Below are 25,387 nucleotides of genomic sequence, written 5' to 3' on the forward strand. Positions count from 1 at the left end.
ATGGACACATCGCAATGGTTCCGCCCTTCCAACAAGTGTTTATGCTGTATTAACGGTAAATGCTTTAATCGCGATTAAAAATTAATGGGTTAAACTTTTTTAATTAATTGCATGCGTTAACGTGTTAATTCTGACAGCTCTATTTAATTCATGATATATATATATATATATATATATATATATATAAGTATTTTTATACTTTTACTGGATGGTTACACCACTTGATATTTTTTAGGTCATTAAATTAAATGTTGTGTTTGTTTTGTTTTTAAATGCTATAAATTGTTTTTCAATAATGTATGAAACCAACATGGACACAGAGATTACATTTCTACGCACTTGATGCATGTGTTTTAAACTAGATCTTTAAAAGATTTCTCATTTTTTAAATCTTGGACAACCTTATTTGTCAACGACCCACTAAATCTAATTATGCGGCACCAGAAAATTTAGTTTAAATGAAGTGCTATTTAAAACCTGTTAAGTAAAGTGCTGCCATTTATGTTCACCCTAACTGTTTCGCTTTAAAGAATTGCTGCAGGGCAGAAAAATTCTTAATCAAATTTTAATCTGGTAAGGCAGTACAAGGCCTTGTACAATTTTTCTCAAACATATGTCTACTGAAATACAGACCTTGGTGGTAAATGCAGAATAAATATGGATCTGATACTCCATTTGTAAACATCTGACAGTCAGTCTATTAAGTTAAATTACATTCAAGAGCATCTGGACTACAGTAGGTTATCCATTTATCAAAGACATTTTGTCACTTTGTCATCAAGCTTCACCAGTCATTATGACATTCTTTGGATGTTTGATGTTTAATCCACCATCAGATAACTGATGAAGCCACTTTAAGTGGCAAAACATCTTCTACAAATGGACAGCCAAATCCAGATGGTCTACAATTAAAATTGTACCTGATATTCTACAATGACCTGACTGAATGGGAACTTTCAGTAATATCTCTGCCAGGCAAAACCTGACACTGCAATTTGCATAGTAAACATCAGCCCTGAAACAATGCCTGACTATTTATCATGCAATCAATTTCATGGCTAATTAACTTTGTGTTGTCAACTGAGCATTACAGATGTTTGTGTGACTTTGGTTGTTTCAGACAAAGACTGGGATTTATTTGTTGCAAGATGGTAACGAGGAGCCTTTCAGTATCCGTTTGCACCTGGCCAAAGATATTCTCACCATTCAAGAGCAAGACGTCATCTGTGTTTCTGGAGAACCGTTCTACTCAAGTGTGAGTTACAAAATTATCAATATACTGTAGAAACACATTACTATACCTACTGTACATTTTTGCAAAAAGACTTTTATGTGGCTCGTAATAGCATGGCCTCTCATGTCTTATTGTTTTCTTTTAGAATAACTCTAATACTTGCAAAGTTTTACTTTGGTTCAGGCCAATATTTTTGTGCAACTGAGGTTTGTGTATATTTATAAAAACATGCCCTGAGGCGTTACCTCGAAATATCTTGCCGCATGAGAAGAACACTTTGCCTTTTGTTGAAACGGAGTCAACATTCTCAGCTTTAGAGTGCATCATCAGAACAATGCTTGGGAATTTGAATGGTTTGAATGATTTTTTTGAACCGGGTTGTGTGTTACCCGGTGTGTCTTTGTTTTAACTTTGATTCTCTGAGATATAATGAAATCAAAAGTCGGTATTCTTTGAAGGCAGAGAGTGTTTTAACCATAATGGTGCATCTATCATTAGCATCTTTGTGGAAACAAGATTTTGCACTAGTTTAAACAGACAGATCATGTTGTATTCTCAGCCCCTTAATTAAGTTACTAGCATTGTTGGCATGGTGCAGTTTTCCCTCGGGAAATCTACATGAAAAGGAGGCAATTAAAATGAATGAAGATCCTTCTCAATATGAATGGAAGATCCTTCCTGCCTTTCTACACCAACATACTAACACTTTTGATTTTTGTTTCGCAGGAAAGAACAGTAACGATCAGACGGCAAACAATCGGAGGGTTTGGTTTGAGTATCAAGGTGATTTTGCACATATGCCATCGTTTTTCACAGATTTAACTCAGCCCTCTGGTTTTTTACAATGCTTTGAAAAACTCAGTGTCATAATTTTTTCATAGGGTGGTGCCGAACACAAAATCCCTGTTGTGATATCTAAAATATCAAAAGAACAGAAGGGTACGCTGTTTATTTTCTCTTTCGTCACACTTGCTCAAAAATAAGAGCTTGTTTATTGGTTTTTACTCTCTTTTTGTGTACAGCGGAACTTTCTGGACTGCTGTTTATTGGAGATGGAATTCTCCAGGTATGATGTTTCTCAGTGTTTCTATGAACAAATATGTCGATGAGCTAAAGTGTCAATTGTCAAAAGTGTCAAAAAGTGTATTGTGGACCCTTTAAAATATTGTAATTAGTGTTGTCAGTCGATTACATTTTTTGTTCGCGATTAGTCGCATAATTTTTCACGATTAATCGCAGATATAATTTCAGATAAGTGCTGAAATTTTGCTCTATATATACTTAGTTTCTTTTTAAAATGCATTTATTTCATTCTTAGGAAAGAAAAGAAAACAATATGTAACAATAATGCTTTTTTAACATTTTCCAAACAAAGCCTTCCACAGTATAAAGATAAAAATGCACTAAAATAGCATTAATTCAATTAACATTAAACGTTTCGTAAGGTCTAAGTGGAGGGTAAACTAATTAAAATAACTAGCCCCCACAGGTTGTGTCCTCATTGCAATGTGCATTAAATCTGTTAAAGGTATAGTTCACTATTCTTTAAGCTCTCATCCTCCACAGACTGTGGCTATCCGCTCTGATTAGCAATCGTTCAGCCGCATTCACGATTCGGGTCAGGGCGTCAACGCCAGCGTTGCAGACGACGTCTTATTCTGCATTTTCGAAATAGTTAAGACTTGACATGCTTCTGTGGTAATTAAATTGCGGCGGTAAAAGCGTTACTCGTTATTAAGAAAAATGTAAGCGTTAAACGTCTTAATTTTGAAAGCTCTAATTGTAATATTTACAATAAGCATTAAAGCTTTACATTTTATCAGTGTGTGATAAAATGTGAGTATGTTTTGGAGACAGTTTCTATGATGTTTAACAAAATCATGCCAAAATAAATCTTTTCCCCATAGTTTTGAGGTAGAGAATGATATGGGAATTTTCAGGAATGCCAATGATATTTCCAGAACAATTGTAGGAATATGCTTGCAGTAATACTCAGCCTGGTTTAACATCTATCCTTAATTTTAATATGCTTTGCCTTGGTCAGATAAACTAAGCCCACAATTTATTATTTTGCCCCAGGCATGTAAAGGAGGATATATCTTAATCTATTCATCACTTACTCTTTTATTGTTTTACTTGTGTTGTGATCAGATAAATGGCATTAACGTGAGGAGCTATCGCCATGAAGAAGTGGTATGTTTCCATTTGGGGGGGGGGGGGGGTGCTTTTTTGACAAGACTGTTTTAAAAACATGAAATGAGTGAACGTTCTCTTATGTTTTCCATATTCAGGTACAGGTTTTGCGTAATGCAGGTGAGGAGGTGACTCTGACTGTGTCTTTCTTGAAGAGGACACCTGCTTTTCTGAAACTGCCTCTCTGTGAAGACTGCTCATGTACGTCTGTGTTTTGAAACTATATATTTACTGATAACATGTTTAATAATATGTATATAATAAAGGGGATACCGGGGCTAGTTGTCACAAGGGCTATATCTTAGTAACGATAAGATTTGGAGTCAAACGTCTTATTATGCAAATGTGTGTTTTCTTTAGCAGAGATGTTGCTCTTGGGTAAACAGGCAAAAATAATCAAACCACAATGGCATACATCAAGGTGTGGGTCAACTATATTATAAAGGCATATTTTTACTGAATGGTTTAAATGTGTTCTTAGGGCAAAGGTATTTTTGATCATCGGTTAATCATTCACACCCCCTGTTTTCAAGGAGAGCGTCACTTGCTTACTTTAGCTAAACTACTAACATCTTAAAGCCTTGTAAAGTAAAAGTTTACATTGAAGTAAAAATTTTTACACGTAAATTATATTTTTCCAGGTATACCGTGTGACCAGAGCAGTGGCACGTCATCTCCATTGTGTGACAGCGGTCTACACTTGAACTACCATCCTAACAACACGGTACACATCTGAAAATACAAATAAACTAAATCTCTATCTATCTATCTATCTGTCTATCATTTCTGTTCTCTGTGTTTGTTTCAGGACACTTTGTCTTGCTCGTCTTGGCCGATGTCTCCTGGTCTGCGCTGGGAGAAGAGATGGATGGATCTTCGATTGATCCCCCTCCTGCACGCTTGTCTGTCCCAGTATGTCCCATGCACTGACATTTCCAGGTAAGCTGATAGATTTGACTCTAGTTTTAGTAGTTTGTAGAAACACACATTTGTGTGTTTTTTGCTTTTGCGTTCATCCTGAAATTGAATATGGCTTAAGCGCTATTTTTATATTACGTGTTTTGTGTAATGTCTCCTGAGTGCACATATTTAAATTTCTTTAGGCAAAATGCCTTTCAAGTGATTGCGGTAGATGGTGTGAGCAGTGGGATAATTCAGTGCCCCAGTACCGAAGAATGCACCGACTGGCTGCAAGCAATAGCTACTAACATTTCTGCTCTAACCAGGCACAACGTGAGTATACTGCAGTTTCAGCATGGTAAAAGTGGGATCATTTACACAAACCATAAGTGATCGTATTGTAACTTCTTTTTGTATTATTATTTGATGGGTTTTTTGCCTTTAATTGGGCAGGACATTGTGTAAATAAATGGAAACAATCTGAACTTCTCATGTTAATTTATTGTATGTCAGAACTTTAACATCCATTGTACTGTATATACATAATCACATTGTATAATAAGTGAATTATTTTATAATAAGCAACTAATTTTACCCCAACCATACTCTGTTAAAAGCTCAGCAGATTTCAGCAGAATTCGAACTCCCATTATTTGTATTTTTTTTTTTTTTTGGATTTTTCCCCTTTTTCACCCAATTTGGAATGCCCAATTCCCAGTGCGCTTTTAAGTCCTCGTGGTCGCGTAGTGATTCGCCTCAATCCGGGTGGCAGAGGATGAATCCCAGTTGCCTCTGCGTCTGAGGCCATCAACCTGTGCATCTTATCACGTGGCTTGTTGAGCGCGTTGCTACGGAGACTTAGCATGTGTGGAGGCTTCACGCCATCCACCGCGGCATCTGTGCTCAACTCAACATGTGCCCCACCGAGAACGAACCAAATGATAGCAACCACGAGGAGGTTACCCAATGTCTACCCTCCCTAGCAACCGGACCAATTTGGTTGCTTAGGAGACCTGGCTGGAGTCACTCAGCATGCCCTGGGATTTGACCTAGTGAACTCCAGGGGTGGTAGCCAGCGTCTTTTACCACTGAGCTACCCAGGCCCCCTCGAACTCGCATTATTCACAAAGTTATACAAATCCCCTACCTCTTGCGTGTTGATATATATTTTAGTTAATTTGATTATACTGTTAGCTACCAATAAGAGTGTAGTGCATATAACACACTTTACCATATTTAAATTATTTTCTCAGAATTCAGCAGATTTTCCTTACAATTCAGCACAGAAAATTCAAGAAAAAAAGTCTTCAGATTCTGTCTAGACCTGTATTGTATAATACAAGGTTTTTCAAACTTTTTGATGCCGAGGGCCCCCGAATAAAATAATTCCCTTGTTGAGGGACCCCCTTCCAATAAATAAATAAATACAATAAAAAGGAAGCATAACAATAATACATGTGATGTTATAAAGACAATATTTTGTTTGCAAAATTAAATAATTGCATTTTATATTATTGGAATGTAAGACATCTAGAGCAATTATACTGAAATCGTACTAAAGCCACAAGAAATTATCAAAATATTATCTGGAAAACATTTTTGGGTTTTACTTTGTCGACATATCTTTCATACCTTTTCAATTAATTTAAAATCTATTTGTAGACTGTAGAAAACAGAATGAAAATTAATAATGTCAAATCTTGATATAATATACATGTAATATAAATAATAATTAAAATGTCCAGTTGTTATGTTGTTACAAGCAGTGTGTGACTACAAAATACAAGAAAATATTATATACAACATATTTTTTTAGTGTTGGGTAGTATTTAAACATTTTTGACAAAAATTGGTACTTAATGACTAAAAATGAGATTTTCATAAAAAAATGCAATAAGTAATCCAATGTAATCAGATTATATTTGGTTACTGATTACATTTTTAGATGTGTAATTCATAATCAATACTAGATTATATTTCAGAGATAATCTACCTAGCACTGTGTATTATTGTTGCAAAATTTCAATAATACAATTTCGAAAAGCTTTCTTTAACAACATCATCTTGGCATGGTTTAATGGAATGATGCATATGCTCAGATACATGGGGCTCTATTTTCGTGAGTGTACACTAATTGTGCAGTGCTACGCGTGATGACCATGCACATTGTCTTATCCAATTTTCATGAGAGCACTAATTGTAAGCACAATTTTCTTGCCAGCGCAAAGCACAAATGGGCATGGGTGAGAGTGTTTGCGCTACTGTGGGTGTAGGCACGCAAACTGTGGGTGTATTGTATGTTAACGAAGTAGCTAACAAGTTAGCTGTTTTCCTAAGAATTTGGTCGTTGCGCTAAGTTGTTTCAATACCACCTCTTAACTCAGCACAAAGTCCAAATTCAGTTCCTGCATTTCCAGTTTGGAGATTTCACCAGCAGGTGGTAATAAAGTTCGTTCAAATTCTGAAAGTACAGAACATCCAACACACTCTCATGTCGAAATCTTCAGGATTCGTACGACTTTTCTAAATTTGGCTAATTCGTATGATATCATGCGACTGCATTCGTTTGAATTCCTACGACTTTCACTACAGCCAATGACGTCGCTGGACATCGTTTCCATTTAATACGTGACAATTACTTAATTCTGTCACACACAACAGCTTCCTATTATGTTTACGCACTCTACTGATTGGTTAAGTTTAGATAAGGGGTTTGGGTAATATTAATAAGTATGTCCTTAACACCTTGTTTGCGGAACACGCGTTTTCTTATGTATTAGACATCTAGGAATTTGCACGTGATGTCATACGAGTTTATGCGAACAACATCGTGCGAGACCATACGAAATAGCCAACTCATAAATTATGTACTAATTTTCATGAGATCGGTTTGGAACATCAAATAATGTCCTTGACGATCGCTGTTGAAGCCGTTTGTTGAATCAAAAAATAATGAGATTTGTGTTACATTTTCTAGACGTCATGGTTTAATTTTTTCAGTTATTATTATTATTTTTATTTTTATGTTTCTCACTGCAAAAGGGTCCGGTGGAAGAAGTAGAGAGTAAAATGTTTGGATATGGTATGATTTTTCATTTTGTTTAAAGTGTCATTTGAATTTAGAAATATTTCTGGATACATTTTTTTGTGTTTCAATAAATGAATAAAATTTTTCAAAATCAGTGTCGACCGGTAGAAGTGAAGTACGTGCTGATACAATCACTGTTGATACTAGCCATGATTTGTGTGACAGTAGATGACAATTATTAATAATACTTACATTCTCTGTAATTTAACGGAGCCTAAAGCTCCTGAAACACATTTACCATGCGTATAAAAGGAACGTGTCCCATTTAACAAGGACGCACAAAATAACGTAAATCCATATTTTTATTCTTTCAATTCATTGCATTCAGTCCATTTACACTACCAACTTCTTATGAATGTGCTGTCTTTGCTTACATCGCTGGTGCTTGACAGGGAATGGACTATATAATGGGACGGAGACAGTGCCGGAGAAGAGCCTCCACTGACCAGATTAGCACCTTGCGTGCGCAATTTCGCCAAACCCAGTAGTGCCTACACTTAGCGCACGCTTGCACGAAAATACCAATATGTCATGGCCATGCCCATTGACTTTGCACTTATGAGTTATGGCAAGCTTAAAATAGGGCCCATTGAGTCATGGTGCTCATGTGGGTGACGCAAGTTTGAATCCGGCTTGCAACATTTCCGATCCTGTTCCCCCCTGATAAACAGCACCTACAACACAAGGTACCATGGTCCGTTTGGACTGAGGGGTCCATGTGAAACTGTATAGCAGTGCAATATTCACAGATTTATAGTGCTTCATTGTCTCTTGGGAGCATGTGGTAGAGTGTATCAAACCACTGGGAGCTCAATTTGAATGTTAATGAAAAGAACACGATAAAGTAAATTTATGCAGAATGGAGGCAATTCGGCAAGACGGTGCATTATTTTTCATACATTTTCATTTTCGCCAGGCAGGTCATGTGTTGTAATCCCCTCTTTGCACTAGATTAAGGAATTAAAATGGCATTTCCTGCACAATGAAGGATTTCACCCTTAATTACGATAGAATAAAGAGTCACTCGCTTTTGAGATTCCCCTTACAAAAATCCACCATCTTCCATCTCGCAAACATCTTTTTGAATGTATGGTGCATTTGGCCCCAAATCCTCTGAAATATGTTAAATTTGCTCTTCAAAACAAGATACTATGGTTTTTGGTTTGGATTATCCTGCAGCGAGACCATCTGGATGAGCTTTCAGTCCATTTCCTGCGAAGAAATTAGAACCTCATTTCACATTCAAATGGAACTATTAGAGTCATTTGTGAGGTGGCAGTCATTGGCCAGGGTTATGTGGGTAATGAAGCTAGAACGAATGTTAATCGTGAATAAAGCTTCACAGTGGGAGCAACTCTTGGGCCTGGGCTCTAGATAAACACTGGTATCATTGTTTACAAGAGAAATTTAAGATATTTGGCTGAGGTTTTATCTGCTACTTGAATAATTGAGCCAACTGAGACACTGTAAAGGTCATTCGGTAAGCATCGGAGAGATTTAGTTTTGTCAATCATCAGTCGTTGTCTGTGTAGCAGACTGTGGTATTTCACTGGCTTTTTGTTAGGATTTATGATTGAGACGTAATAAAATAATAACATTTTACACAAATATTTTGAACCCTCTTTCTGACCCTTAGAAATAAAGACCCCATGAAATGGCTCGACAAGCACAGTTTTCCATTATATGGCCCTATAAAATATATCTTAAAAATCTAATGTGCGAATTAAATCTCTATAATTCTATTGCAGGTTAAGAAGATAAACAGGAACTTTCCAGTAAACCAGCAGGTAAGGAATCATCCCGTCTGGATTGAATCCCAGTTATTGAGGATGTGCAAATTGGACCTTGAAAAGATGACAAAATGCCCGCTGAGACACAAATAAAGCCCTTTGAATTGGTCAGCACACTTGAATGAAGCCACACAATCATGATTTGTGACACAGCCACCGTTCTTCGTGCTGCGTGACGCTTTCACCCTGCAGACAGCCAAGAGTCAACTTCACAAGATATTTAGTGAATCGTATTAAGTTGCACTCCTCAGGAAATGCGCAGACTGACAGAAATGTGGTCGCTGTATCCAATTTTAGTCTGCGACCACCTACGCTGGGAGCTTGTTGTAACATTCCTAATGATTGAGCTTTGAATTGGGCTTAATTATTTGATGAATGTTGGATTTGTTTATGTAAGGCGAGAAATGTCAAGTTTTAAAGGGATAGTTCACACAAAAATGAAAATTCTCTCATCATTTACTCACCTTCATGCCATCCCAGATGTGAATTACTTTCTTTCTTCTGCAGAACACAACATTTTTTTTAGAAGAATATCTCAGCTCTATTGGTCCATAAAATGCAAGTAAACGATGACCAAAACTTTGAAGCTCCAAAAGCACATAAAGGAAGCATAAAAGTAAGCTATAAGACTCCAGTGGTTAAATCCATAGCTTCAGAAGCGATATGATAGGTGTGGGTGAAAAAATAGATAAATATTTAAGTCCTTTTTTTTACCATCAATCTCCACTTTAACTTTCACATTGTTCTTCTTTTGTTTTTGGCGATTCAAATTTTTTGTGCATATCACCACCTACTGGATTTATAATATTAATCTGTTTCTCACCCACACCTATCAAACCGGTTCTAAAGATATGGATATGGAGTCTTATGGCTTACATTTGTGCTGCCTTTTTTTTTTTTTTTTTTTTTTTTTGAGCTTCAAAGTTTTGGACCCTGTTGACTTGCATTATATGACAGTCACAGAGCTGAGATATTCTACTAAAAATCTTCATTTATGTTCAGCAGAAGAGAAAAGGCCATACACATTTGGGATGGCATGAGGGTGAGAAAATAATGAGAGAATTAAAATTTTTGGGTGAACTATCCCTTTAAGTTTATTTTGGCTGATGCTGGGCAGTCTAATTAGTCAGAAATCACATCGTGTGAGTTCACTCTGAAATATCTGGAAACTAACACTTTCTGTCTGTCTCTCTGTCATTCAGATCATATATATGGGCTGGGTGGATGAGAAAGAGCAAGATTCGGTTCAGGATCGAATGTACACACCAAAGTTTCTTGCCTTGAGGGGTTCTTCACTCTTTAAGTTCTCGGCACCTCCTGTGAGTTTAGCTTAATTCAATACATCAACAGCCTTTCACTTGCAATTACTGATTTTATATGATTTTTTATATATTCACTACCGGTCAAAAGTTTTGAAACACTTTTTCTTTATTATAATCTTTTTTTTTTTTTTTTTTTTTTTTTTATCATTTAGAATTATAGTAAAGTCATCAAAACTATGGAATAACATAAATGGAACTATGGGAATTATGTTGTGACTAAACAAAATCCAAAATAAATCAAAACTGTGTTATATTTTAGCATCTTCAAAGTAGTCACCCTTTGTCTAGAATTTGCAGACATGTACTCTTGACATTTTCTCAACCAACTTCTTGAGGTATCACCCTGGGATGCTTTTTAAACAGTATTGAAGGAGTTCCCATCTATGTTGGGCACTTATTGGCTGCTTTTCTTTATTATTTGGTCCAAGTCATCAATTTCAAAAACTTTTTTTTTAATTAAAATGTAGTTTTATAATGACAAATTAATATGGTGTAATGTAATACTGTGTATATATACACATATATATATATATATATACACACACACACACATATGCATGTGTACAATATTTATTTAATATGTACAATTTTATCTTGAAACAATCTGAAAAAAGAAAATGGTGACAAAAATGATGAAAGCACTTCTAACTATTGGTTAAACTTTGCTTGAGTATCAGTTGTTAGCTATGTGTACTTCTCTGCAGAATTGAGGAATATTACACCCAACCATTTAAAATATTGACCATAACAAAAAATCATTATTTACATTCTTTTATTTTATTATTTACATCAAACCTGTATTCTTTTTCCATTATTGTTTTTGTGCAGCTCTTTTCTATACAAGGACATGTCTGTCCAGATTCAAAAATGAAACCATAAAACCAAAGCACCATAAAACCATATTTACCATATATATTAACTTGTTTTCTATATTACAAGCCTTCTGAAGTCATATGATAGCTTTGTGTGAAGAGCCGACTAAAATGAAAGTTGTTAATCACGTAAAATCTTCCAGAATCTACAAAATCAAATTATGTCTTTCCACTCATAATGTCATGATCTACGTCAATTACATCATCAAACTTCATTGGTTCTCATGTGTCTGGTGACCAAAAGTCATTGACATCAACTCTGATGCAATTGCTGTCATGTTAGATTTTAAGATTGTTAGGGGAATAACTTAAACTTTCGATCTGTTCGGTCAGATGTGGCCCACTATAAACTGGAATGAAAAAGAGCTCTGTAAAGATTCTTCAAAAATTCTCTTTTTGTTTTCCATGAAAAAAATAACAGCATATGGGCTAGGAATAACATATGGGTGAGTAAATAGTGACCTATTCCTGTAAAGAATTGTCTGAGCAGTTAACATCCCCATTATTTGCTTCAATTATTATCGACTTTATGAAATCCATTAATCCTTTCAGCTGTCTACACTCTAAATCACTTAACCTGAGGCTCTAACACCTCCATTCACTAACCTCTAATCTCCATATGCAATCAGCAATTAACTTAAACACACCTCCATCATAATTCTGGGACATAATTTAGAATTAAACGTGAAGGATAATCCTGGAAGTATGTGATTAAATGTAAGCCTCACAAATGAATCATCATGAAAAGATAAACAAAGGTCTTTAACCCTCGGATTCCCCCTGTATTTTACATCCAATGGTACAGTCCTGATGAAATGAGGAATTGCAGTACTTGGGATTTGTAGTGGTTGGCACTAGACATCAAAGAGCTTCATCCAATCTGCCATTTATTGCAATTTGACTACAGAGTTAGAGGAAGATGAAAAGTTTAGCATGTAAAAACCTTTAATGGGATATGCAGATGCACAATTGCACTGAAGAGAACTTAAAACTCTTAGCAGTTTATCTAAAAGCTCTCTTAGGTTATTTCAGCTTGTGCAGATGCTCTCCGCTCCAGGCAATAAACACATGACATGCTTCCTTAGAGGCAAGGATTGTTTAGACAAATGTTGACTCAATGTCAATTTTTAAAGCATTTTTGACAATAATTGAGAGCATTGCACCAAGTGTTGGTTAACCTGATAAACCTTGCTGAAAAGACTAGCATTGCTGATCACCAGCATACCACCAGCATACCACCAGCAATGAGTGAAAGTGTCAAATAATAGGATGGTTACTGAGATTAAGCAAGTAGTATCTGGCTGGTCATGTGATTCTTACATGGCAGCCCCCATGTGCGGACCCTCTCCGTGTAGAATAAAACAGCTTTTACACCGATCAGCCACAACATTAAAACCACCTGCCTAATATCGTGTAGGTCCTGTTCATGCCGCCAAAACAGCTGTGACTCATGAAGGCATGGATTCCACAAGACCTCTGAATGTGTCCTGTTGTATCTGGCACCAAGATGTTAGCAGCAGATCCTAGGCAATTTTTGCTGTGTGGCAGGGTGCATTATCCTGCTGAAAGAGGCCACTGCCATCAGGGAATACCGTTGCCATGAAGGGGTGTACGTTGTCGGCAACAATCTTTAGGTAGGTGGTATGAGTCAAAGTAACATCCACATGAATGCCAGGACCCAAGATTTCCCAGCAGAACATTGCCCAGAGCATCGCACTGCCTCCGCCAGCCTACCATCTTCCCATGGTGCATCCTGCTGCCATTTCTTCCCCAGGTAAATGATGGACACGCACCCAGCTGTCCACATGATCTAAAAGAAAATGTGATTCATCAGATCAGGCCACCTTCTTCCATTGCTCCATGGTCCAGTTCTGACGCTCACGTGCCCATTGTAGGCACTTTTGGCGGTGGACAGGGGTCAGCATGGGCACTCTGACCAGTCTGCAGCTACACAGCCCCATATGCAGCAAGCTGTGATGCACTGTGTGTTCTGACACCTTTCTATAATGGCCAGCATTACGTTTTTCAGCAATTTGTGCTACAGTAGCTCTTCTGTGGGATCGGACCAGACGGGCTAGCCTTCGATCCCCACATGCATCAGTGATCGCCGGTCGCTGGTTGTCCTTCCTTGGACCACTTTTGGTAGGTACTAACCACTGCATACCGGTAACACCCCACAAGACTGTTTTGGAGATGCTCTGACCTAGTCATCTAGCCATCACAATTTGGCACTTGTCAATGTCGCTCAGATCTTTACACTTGCCCATTTTTCCTGCTTGCAACACATGAAATTCAAGAACTGACTGTTCACTTGCTGCCTAATATATCCCACCCCTTGACAGGTGCCATTGTAACTAGATAATAAATGTTATTCACTTCACCTGTCAGTGGTTTTAATGTTGTGGCTGATCAGTTTATGTTTTTTCATGGGCCATTAGTGCCTTTAAATGCACCTGGGAAGCTCCAAAATTTTGATTGCACACTTATCTGCTTTTGGGATTTTATAATTTTTTTACTCTTCTAGCCTCAATGTCTGTGTTTGTCATAGTAAGGAAAGACTAATAAATGTTTGATCATCCTATAAATCGATAAAAAAAAAAAAAAAAAAAGGAATTGGCTGATTAATTGGTTATAAGCCTTTTCCACCACCTTGGTTATCGGTATCGGCAAAATCCACTATCGGTCGACCTCTGTATTTAGAAAAATTAAAGGAATGTTAATTCTGATTTCAATGCAAGTTAAACTCACTCGACAGTATTTGTGGCATAATATTGAATACAACAAAAATGTATTTCGACTCGTCCCTCCTTTTCTTTAAAAAAAGCAAAAATCAAGGTTACAGTGAGGCACTTACAATGGAAGTGAATGGGAGTTTAAAGGCAGATTTGTGAAGGTTATAATATTATTAAAGCACTTACATTAATTCTGTTTAAATCGTCATTTTTACAGTCATTTTAGGGTTTACAGCATTACATCGTCATGGCAACAAAGTTTTAACATTTTATATAATTTTACACAGAAAAGGTTAGTAAGGAATTTTATCACACTAAAATCATGTTAATGCACATATCGTTTTTGTCTTGTTGCTATACCTTTGAAACAGTGTATATTTTAATGATTACAGATTGCAGATTACAACTCTCACTGTAACCCAGAGTCGAAATTAATTTTTGTGGAAATCAAAATTATGCTACACTGTCAATTGGGCATAACTTGTATTAAACTGAAATGTTCCTTTAATAAGTAAGTATTATTTATTAATAATTACCTTTCCCTACTGAATGCATTTTTGCCATGCTTTTTAAAGTTTTTTTTTTTCCCTTTTTTACAAAATTAAAGTTTTTGTGTAAAATTGAGTAAGTATAATGCAAAAAAGGTTCATTTAGTTTTGATGTAACAACAAAACAAACAGTCATTCACATGTCTCAGATGGCTCTTTCACATGCAAGCAGGTGATTCTTCGAATCTGCTAAACAGGAAATTTCATTTAAGAATACCAAATATCAGCCGATTTATCGACATATTGATGGACCACTAATACTTTGGCACTTGGGTATCAAAATTATCTGAGAAGATTCCAGTCAAATTTACAATTCTTCAACTAGGATTTACGATAAAATTACAATAGCATGTAAAGGAACTTTAGCTGCTCTTTTCAGCAAAGAACTGTTAAAAACTAGTTGAACAAATAGCTGAAAAGAAAGTGGTCAATGAATCAAAACATTTTATGCACTACTCCCAAAAACTTTATATGTTTGTCTCTTTCCATGCCTTAAGGAGCTCTTTTGATGATCTCCAAATGTCCATGCCAGTGCATCTTTTTATTCAAGCATAGTTTTTGACTGGTATGCTGACATTTCAAAAGTCTGCTGCAAGGTACTTGAGTCTGAACAGAAAACACTCCTGAGTTCTCAATCCATCTTCACTGGCCTTTGGGTATTAAAGGTGACTGCCTATTCTGTGCTTGACTCATTCTTGTGTACAAGATCTCTCTAGTTTTTCCTTTTCATCTTCGAGCAGGACATTGTTTACCTCATGTAGCATTTAGGGACACCACGAGAGCAAGTGACCCAGAGCTAATCTTGTGTTCACTGACTGAGCTGAATTACGTTCTGTCTGTGACTTTCTGGGGACTGACAGAAATCTCAACTCCTCTAGGTCACCACCTGGGACTGGACCAGAGCCGAGAAGAGCTTCACCGTCTACGAGATCATGTTCAAGATTCTTAAGGTATGAGTTAATTTTCTTGAAACACCAGTGGCAACCCTTAGAAATGGTACTGTGGCACTGCTGTGGCTTGGGGTAGTAAGCAATAGTGTTGGGGAGTAGGTAAAGGTGCTGTAAGTGATTTTAGCCATTCTATAATTTCCACAAACTGTCAAGCTGAGCTGTTGGATTACCCATGCCCCCTTTTTCCAAAACCCATACCCCAAATTGTTGTTTTTTAAACTTTCCCCTTTTTGCACAATTCCCAATGTGCTTTTTTTTGTTTTTGTTTTTTTAAGTCATCATAGTCACGTAGTGATTCGCCTCAGTCCAGATGGCGGAGGACAAATCCCTGTTGCCTCCGCGTCTGAGATCGTCAACCCGTGCATCTTATCACGTGGCTTGTTGAGCACATTGCCACGGAGACATAGCGCGTGTGGAGGCTTCACACCACCCACCGCGGCATCCATGCTCAACTCACCATGCGCCCCACCGAGAACAAACCACATTATAGCGACCACGAGGAGGTTACCCCATGTGACTCTACCCTCCCTAGGGACCGGGCCAATTTGGTTGCTTAGGAGACCTGGCTGGAGTCACTCAGCACGCCATGGGATTCGAACTAGCGAACTCCAGGGGTGGTAGCCAGTGTCTTTACCACTGAGCTACCCAGGCCCCCTGTCCAAATGACCTTTGTTGAGCCCGACACAAGCAGAAACGGTTGTCAATACCAATAGTAGCAAAATAGTGCCCTCAACTGACAACTGTTATGAGCATCATGGCATAAAAATGGCATTATGCTGCAAAAATTTGCCGCAACTACAATACTATGAGAACGTGCAAAATGATTGACAGGCAGAAAGGGTGTCAACCATGACTGTAGTAACTATGTTTTCTGGCAGACATACAAACATAGTTTAGATTCAGTTAACCATGGTATTAATAAAGTAATTCTGTAATATCATATAGTAAACATGGTTTTACTGTAGTAATGTTAGTAAACATGACTGTCACCATGTAACTAACCATGGTTAATTTTTTGGTTACTGTGTTTTTTTTTTGCGTTTTTAAATTTTTTTTTTTATATAAATAACATGGTTAAACTATGTTTACTGTTGAAAAAACCACAGCAACCACTAAGAACATTCTAGCATTGTAAGTTTTTGAGTTTTGACAATCACAGTTAATCATAGAAAATGTAAGTCTAGGGGCCCTATTTTAAAAGTGCTAGTGCTAAGCGCAGCGCTATGCCATAAGTCATAATTGCAAAGCCAATGAGCATGGCCATAAAGTTTTGGTATTTTCGTGCAAGCATTTGCTAATTCTAGGCGAAAGTGGTTTTGGCGAAAGTTTGCGCGCAAGGCGCTAATGGGCTCGGTCGAGTGCAATTTAATTCTTAGAGTTTTCTCTGGCACTGTCTGCGTCCTATATATAGTCCATTCCTTGTCAAGCACCAGCGATGTAAGCAAAGACAGCACATTCATAAGAAGTTTGTAGTGTAAATGGACTGTATGAAATGAATTAGAATAATAGAAATACGGACTTACATTCTTTTTTGCATTAACAAATATTGAATGTCAGGCATATTTCTATGTCAGTGACATGCTCCTTTTATATGCATTGGAAAATGTAGTTCTTGTCAGGATTTTGATTTACACTCAGTTAAATTATAGAGAATGTAAGTATTATTAATCATTTTCATCTACTGACACACAAATCATGGCTAGTATTAACAGTAATTGTATCGGAACATACTTCACTTCTCCTGGTCGATTTTCATTTAGAAAAATGTAATTCATTTATTGAAACATGAAAAAATTTAACCAAAAATATTTCTAAATTCAAATTGTACTTCAAACTAAATCAAATTTTAATCAAAATAACGAAGTGATAAAAAAAAAAAATCATACCAAATCCAGTTTTACTTTCTACAACTTCCTCCACCGGACCCTTTTGCAGTGACTTAAAAATCACTCTACAACAACAGGTGGAAAAATACAGATACAAATTACTGTAGATCATAAATACAATTGTATTTACAAGCATAATAATAATTGAAAAATAAACCATGCCCTAAAGATAGTTCAGCACAAATCTCATACATTTCTGTTTCATAAAACAGTGAACGTCATAGACATAATTTGATGTTCCACTTTATTTTCGGAGTTTGGACATTAACTTTATTACCACCTGCTGGCTGAATCTCTAAACTGCAAATGCAGAAACTGAGTTTGGACTTTGTGCTGAAAACAGAGATGGTTTTGAAACGTCGTAGCGCAGTGACCTATTTCCCAGAAATATAGAAAATTGCACTTTGCTCCACTTCATTAACATACAATACACCCACAGATAGCGCAAACACTCCCACACATGCCCACTTGCGCTGGCGAGAATTGCACTTAGAATTAGCGCTCTAACGAAAATTGAATAAGGCGTTGCACACGCGCTATGCTTTGCGCACTCACAAAAATAGAGCCCAGGATTTTTCAAGCATTTTATTGCTAGGGCAAAAATTGTAAGTCTGGTCTCTTAAAAAAATTATAGCACTCTTTTCCACAAAAAGCTGCAAGATTTGAGGTATCATTCATGTCCATAGTACAAACGGTGTAGGGCGAGTTATGAGGCAAAATGTAATACTTGTGGTTATGGATTTGTTGAAATCCCTAACTGTAATTCTGAGCAATAGTAGTGATGCTTGGCTTGATAATCATTCACATTAAAAGTTTAATTTACTTATTTATAGTCTTCAACACTTGAAACCTTTGTATCTATAATCCTTAAAGGGATAGTTCACCAAAATATGAAAATTTTGCCATACCGTTTTGAAACAACATGAGGGTGAGTAAATGATGGCAGAATTTTCATTTTTGGGTGAACTATCCCTTTAATAAAACATGTATTTCAACATTATTCCAACTAAATGTATAATTTCAATTAATCTTCAGGACAATGAGCTAGTAGACAAACGAAAGCACTGCTTCAGTGTTCAGACAGACTCTGGAGAGGACATCTTCTTCAGCGTGGAGCTCGATTGTGAGCTGCTTATCTGGGAGAAAGCGTTTCATATGGCAACATTCTTCGAAGTGGAGCGAATACAGGTACTGAAACCCCCAGTGTCTGCTTTTCTAAAGTTAACTTAATTCAAACACAGCGTAATTAAGTTTGACTCAGAGGAACTAAATGAAACTCAGTGAAATAAAATGAATGTGAGTGAAATCTAATGAAAATCGGCAAAATGAAATGAAGGAATATTAGTGGAGAAGTTAAAGATAGCTCGCTTCTGCACATCTCTGTCTTTTTGGCACGATAAACAGAAATGGCACAGATCAGATTTTGGCAAATAATTCTGCACTTGCCTGACATTGTTGGCTGCCATCTGTAAAAAACAACCTCCTAGTGATGTGGGCTGTGCCAATGAGAGTTTAAATCTGATTTGTGATTGAGTACTTGCTTATGGAAGGAAATATTGTTCATAACTCACTTTTGTTTGGAGACATTAGTGCTTTTGTAGTTGTAGATTTAAATAATAACTATTGATCCTAAATATAATAAAGGCCCTTAGTGTAATAACATTTGGTCTTAAATGTAATAAAGGCCTAAAGTGTAATAACCATTGGTCTTAAATTTAATAAAGGCCTAAGTGCAATAACTATTGGTCTTAAAAGTAATGAAGGCCCTAAGTGTAATAACTATTGATCCTAAATGTAATAAAGGCCCTAAGTGTAATAACTATTGGTCTTGAATGTAATAAAGGCCCTAAGTGTAATAACTATTGGTCCTAAATGTATTAAAGTCCATAAGTGTTAAAACTAATGATCTGAAATGTAATAAAGGCCCTAAATGTAATAACCATCTGTCTTAAATGTAATAAAATCCCTAAGTGTGATAACCATCTGTCTTAAATGTAATAAAATCCCTATGTGTAATAACCACCTGTCTTAAATGTAATAAAATCCATAAGTGTAAAAACTATTGGTCTTATATGTAATAAAGGCCCTAAGTGTAATAACTATTGGTCTTCAATTTAATAAAGGCCCTAATTGTAATAACTATTGATCCTGAATGTAATAAAGACCCTAAGTGTAATAACTATTGGTCTTAAATGTAATAAAGACCCTAAGTGTAATAACTATTGGTCTTAAATGTAATAAAGGCCCTAAGTGTAATAACTACTGGTCTTAAATGTAATAAAGGCCCTAAGTGTAATAGTTATTGGTCCTAAATGTAATAAAGGCCCTAACTGTAAAAACTATTGGTCTTAAATGTAATAAAGGCCCTAAGTGTAATAACTTTTGATCTTAAATGTAATATTGGCCCTAAATATATAACTATTGGTCAGTGTATGATCACTGTAGTGATTAAAGTGTACTTAGTAAATGTGAACAAATTATCATTAAAAATATATTGTTTAAAAATATATAACCCCATATATTTATCACATTAAAATAGAATCAAGGAGATAGGTGAGAATTAACTTGTTTAATAAAGACTTTTTGGCTTTTTTTTTATTTTATTTTTTTATATTACATCATTATAATAACTATTATTAGCTTAAAAAAACGAGTGCATACACATCATGTCTACATATACTAATATTTGCAAACACAAATGTAAACTACCCAAAGCTAAAATATACTAAACACCCTCCTGGCAACTTTGTATACATTAAGGACAAAACATTATCACAGTTAGGGCCCTTATTACATTTAGAACCAACAATTATAACAATTAGGGCATTAGTGTGACAACATGCCCTGTTAACTGTACCTTTCTTCCTGAACAATATTGGTGAATATGTTCAGTAGCTTTTTTTTTGTAGCCTAGACTTTAAAGTATGTCACTTTAGAAATTGACTTTCAAAAATAAACCAACCCTGAGAAAAATTCATTGGAGCAATCATGCTGACAACTCTCCCTGGTCTCCCCTACATTTATGAATCAGGTCTGATTATGTAAATTTCAAGTACATTACACTATGTATATTTCAAGAAAACATGCATATGCAGTATATTCCATATAGATCAAACTAGAAAGATGAAACCAGGACAATGTTTGCTGAAGAATATTAAACTGTTTCATATTAATAGCAAACACGGTAGCACAAATAAAATTACTGCCAATTTGTCCCACTAAACCAAACAAATGCGGCAAAACACTGACCATGGTTTGTGCCAAAAAATGCTTCTGTTTATTTTTCTCCCAAAATAATTATGTACAACGCTTAATATCCTAATGAAACACTTAAGAGATGAAGATGTTTATTTCTGCCAATTTGCCTCTTGTATGATTAACTGTGCCAAGTGTTTCCTGTTTCAGTGTAAAACATACGCTTGCATTGTGGACAGCCATCTCATGGGACTCACCATCGATTTCAGCATGGGGTTTGTGTGTTTCGACGCTGCGTCGAAGGTGAGACTAGCCAATAGGTGACTTAAAAAAAACAATAACAACAGTAACAGTTTTGGTAGTTTTACAAAGACCTGTCAAGAATATATCCAGCTTATATTTCACTGCAAAATCTAAAGGAAAAACAAAATCATAAAGAAACCAAAGCCTGTTTTATAACGAAGTAAGATTTTTTGCATTGTGACAGTATTTTAGTATTTTCATGAATAATAAAAGTTTGTGAAATGAATGACATTTTTAAATGTATTTCAAATTAAACATTTTATTAAACATTTTTAACTTGTTTTATTGTTTTATACAAATAGGGAAAAAATGTATACATCATGGTTATATTTGTTTTGCTGCCTTTAATTTTTTGCTGATTTACATAAAAAACATTTACTGTTATTTATTATTACAGTAATCTGCTCTATTCTATTAATCAGAATCTAATGAGAATAATCTTTCTTTGAAACTAATGGGGATTACAAAAAAACTCAAAAGTGCTCAGTTGTCATGAAAACATTTTCAAAATGCAAACATAGAACACTTCTATTTATATATCACAATATTTTGACTGTGAGTTTTATATTAGCCAGTGTCTGTTGTTAAAGTAATATTTTATACACCCCTAATATTTCAAGGTTTTCTCAGACCTGAGTAGAATAATAACATTCAGCCACTTTTTTCATATTTTTAGAGGTGTAAATAATCATCATTTAAACCTTGTTGTAGGCGGTGCTGTGGCGACATAAATTCTCTCAGCTTAAAGGATCATCAGATGACGGCAAGAGTAAAATCAAATTTCTGTTCCAGAATCAAGACACGAAACTTATTGAAGCGAAGGTAACTTTACCCTTTTGTTCTTTTTTAAGTTTTGTTTTTATACTGGGCTCTACAGCATTTTAATATATCTGATGTAAAACTAAAATTAGGGGGGAGGGGGGTGACCAGGAATTCTTATATGTAATTTTATGGTAACCGTGGTAATTCTCAGCAACCTATTAATTAATTAATTTGTGTATTTTTTTAATCTCAACCTTGCCAGAGGAAAAAAACATGCATTTTATAGCTAAAGCATGTAAAAGCTAGTTAGACAATAGGAGTTTTACGATAACATTTGATTATTTTTCACCCTGTAGGTCAGTGTCATAAGTTAACTATTAAATTAAGGGGCAATATTTGCCACCTGGAATTGATTTTCAGGAGCATTTTTTTACCTTTATGTTGCAATTTTTTTTTTTTTTACCATTTTCAAACTCAGCGTGTTGTCCATTCGTCAGCTATTCTAATTAATTAAATTACATAATAAAATCATCAATTCAAATTGTATTATATAAAAATAATTTATATAAACAATAATAAAATATTGTGTAATAATATTTTGTGTAATAATAATATAAAATGCATTTTAAGTAAATTATTATTTATTTTATATATTTATTGTTTTATTTGATTATTTATTAATAAATAATAAAAAAAGAATACATTCTCAATCTGAGCAAAATTTGCTGTTCAAATCCAATCAAATCTACATAAGATACAAGGTATATCATAACACAATAAACGCATGTTAAATTAATTTACATTTATTCATCTGGAGCTTTTTTTTTTCAATTTCTGTGGCATTTTTGCCAAATCCTAGTTTATTTCAGGCGTAGTGGGCTAAAGCACAAAACCAGAAGGTTGCTGGTTCGATCCCCACAGCCACCACCATTGTGTCCTTGAGCAAGGCACTTAACTCCAGGTTGATCCGGGGGGATTGTCCCTGTAATAAGGGCACTGTAAGTCGCTTTGGATAAAAGCATCTGCCAAATGCATAAATGTAAATGTAAAGTGCAAGCACTTTGTGTATTTTTACCTAGATAGCACACTTGCATCACCCAGACGTCTATTTAATGTGTGCGTTTTCATCTGGAAGATGTATTTTTTAGAGTTTTTGCTCATCTGCAATACGTCTATGAGACATTTCCTCTCAGATCCCTAAAAGACATTTAGCAGATGTCTTTGAGATGTAAATTTGCTCTTTTTAAGATGTTTATCAGATGTTTGGATGCAAAAATTAGAATGCGATGCATTCCAGATTAAACGCTCTTAAACAAACATATTGGTGATGTACAAGTGCTATCTATCTGGGTACAGATTCACATAAGTCATGAACATTTCTTTGTTTCCATGTCTTCATGTGACATCCAGGAACTGGAGTTCTCAAACCTCTTTGCGGTTCTCCACTGCATCCATGCGTTCTTCGCTGCCAAGGTGGCTTGTTTGGATCCCATGTTTGTCAGCAGCCAAAATGCTGCCATGGCCCCTGTTGTCTCCACGGCTCCCACATTAACGGCCACATCACAGATATCAAAAATAAAGTACACGAGCTGACAGACTTTTGTGTCAGTTTCACTCCTCACAGACATTCAAACAGTAAGAAAGGAACAATCCCAAATAAACAATGGACAAATAATGGATTTCCAGTTTTTGAAGGAAAAAGGCAAGTCAAGTAAACATTCACAACCTCTGAATGCTATATCATCTAGATGGGAAACAGACTCAAACCATACACATTATGCGATCGAGCCGGGATATGAATTTCTGAGTCATGAGTTATGTTAAAGTTTCTAGTCGAAGGCAAACGTACCACATGTTTACTCTGTTCAGTGAACCATACCTCCCTTTCAACTACAATTACTGGGTCATTAGAAAGTTAGACTCTTCCTCTTTTGATATTGCAGTATATCTGTTTGCATTACAATGATATTAACAGTTATTTATGTGTATTATTTTGGAATATTATTTAATCTGGTTATTGATTGGAATTAACCCTTTTGTGAAACCGCCATGGAGTGCACCATAATGTTATTGAAACCTCTGTTAATATTCTGATTTTGTGTCAAATAGCTATTTAGTTAACCAAAGTCATACCAGCCACCATAATTGTACCATAAACACACCAGAAATTAACCTTTCAGAATGTCCATCTGAATCTAACGTAAGAAATCTAGTGCCTAAGTATTATATTGGTCATGTTGGCAGGCTATACCATATTGTCATTCCTGGCGATTTTTAAATGTATAACTTAATCGCCACTATTAACACTGACTCCTGTCTTACTACCCAGACAAACAACAGACTGGAGAATGGGTGTGTTATTTTCGTATTTGACCTGTTTTGATACTTTTAAGTCCTTTATTAAAGATCCAATCCTGAAAGTGAATATGAAGAATTGGGTTTGATTAATGGGATTGTATGATGCACATTTTCACAAGGGAAAAAATTTACATGCTAATAATTGTAAGGATTGCCTTTATTTTATTATCTTTATGTGCTTCTTGCCTATCTAAGAGAAATAAAAGACTATCACCCTGTAAACCTTTTTAAAGTCAACGTGAAATCAAAATTGACCCTGTTTACTTTATAAATACACAATCATGACACAATCAGGATCCCCCCCCCCCATTGAATATCCTGTTTGACTCAGCAATACGCCACATTCAGAAATTAATATGGGTTACGAATGCATTTCGTGTTGACTTTAAAAACGACAGTGGCTCATGTTCAAAAGTCAAAACATTTCTCTGTACTTTTGTACATATTTAAAGCTGCTGTTACAATACTGTAATCTAACCCATTACTAGTGTCATGAGCAGAGGACAACACAAGTCATGTTATCTAGCATTTTGGCCACAGCTTCAATCATCCAATTTTAGGCATGTACTCATGCTAATCTATGTATTTGTGCTAAAATTATTTTTCTTCACCCAATCTAAACCATTAGATAATAGGTTAAAAATGTTCCTACTCTGGACTTTTGTACACTTCCAGAAAGTTTTAACCATTGAACACCCACCAAGTGGCCACCCTAAATTTAAGGTAGAAACCTTCAGTTATTGTGTTAAACTTGATTTGCTTAAAAAAAAAAATATATATATGACCTGAGAAGCATTAAAATCTTATATTTTGTCATAGCTCTTATTTTTGTCCTAATGTTGAGTGAGCCCTGAATGTGTATGTTTATGCTAAAGAAAGCTTTGTGATTTAACCCAAAATGGGATATCTTTGGAAAACGATGGTACATGAAAAGAGGTCCAAAATAATTATTTTATTTTTCAGCAAATTATGATTTGTTTTAATAAAAAATTTATAGCTAATAAAGGTTTTATAATGTGTGAATATAGATTTTTTTTTTTTGTTGTTGTTTGTTTGTTTTTTGGTAACTATCTGAAGGTTTTTTTTGTTGTTTGTTTTTTTTAACAGTATTGTTTTCCATATTATGTACATACTATATACAGTATTTCAGTGTTATATTTTCTACAGTTAATGGTGAAATGCAAAAAAACATTATACGAAGCATTATAAATAATTTATTAATTCAATCATTAAAATAAATTACTTTTTAATCGG

At 35.5% G+C, this 25,387-nt stretch overlaps 1 protein-coding gene across 6 annotated transcripts in view; it reads left to right on the forward strand.

Annotated features, from left to right (window-relative positions):
* Window positions 1-25,129, forward strand: part of LOC127431902 (gamma-1-syntrophin-like) — a 54,535-nt gene extending 29,406 nt beyond the window's left edge. For 5 of the 6 annotated variants that reach the window (XM_051682534.1, XM_051682537.1, XM_051682536.1 and 2 more), the window contains 16 exons: window positions 1,121-1,255; window positions 1,961-2,017; window positions 2,116-2,173; window positions 2,257-2,300; window positions 3,386-3,427; window positions 3,526-3,628; window positions 4,069-4,151; window positions 4,236-4,366; window positions 4,531-4,660; window positions 9,164-9,202; window positions 10,408-10,524; window positions 15,558-15,629; window positions 18,551-18,703; window positions 20,921-21,013; window positions 21,725-21,835; window positions 23,186-25,129. In XM_051682534.1, coding sequence (XP_051538494.1) covers window positions 1,121-1,255; window positions 1,961-2,017; window positions 2,116-2,173; window positions 2,257-2,300; window positions 3,386-3,427; window positions 3,526-3,628; window positions 4,069-4,151; window positions 4,236-4,366; window positions 4,531-4,660; window positions 9,164-9,202; window positions 10,408-10,524; window positions 15,558-15,629; window positions 18,551-18,703; window positions 20,921-21,013; window positions 21,725-21,835; window positions 23,186-23,368 — 1,551 coding nt within the window. In that variant the 3' untranslated portion in view covers window positions 23,369-25,129. Of the gene's footprint in view, window positions 1-1,120; window positions 1,256-1,960; window positions 2,018-2,115; window positions 2,174-2,256; window positions 2,301-3,385; window positions 3,428-3,525; window positions 3,629-4,068; window positions 4,152-4,235; window positions 4,367-4,530; window positions 4,661-9,163; window positions 9,203-10,407; window positions 10,525-15,557; window positions 15,630-18,550; window positions 18,704-20,920; window positions 21,014-21,724; window positions 21,836-22,634; window positions 22,963-23,185 lie in introns of those variants that run through there. The other variant, XM_051682539.1, reaches the window with a different exon arrangement.
* Window positions 25,130-25,387: the final 258 nt, after the last annotated feature.

This window comes from Myxocyprinus asiaticus, chromosome 41, assembly GCF_019703515.2.
Source record: "Myxocyprinus asiaticus isolate MX2 ecotype Aquarium Trade chromosome 41, UBuf_Myxa_2, whole genome shotgun sequence".
Classification (NCBI taxonomy): Eukaryota; Metazoa; Chordata; class Actinopteri; order Cypriniformes; family Catostomidae; genus Myxocyprinus; species Myxocyprinus asiaticus.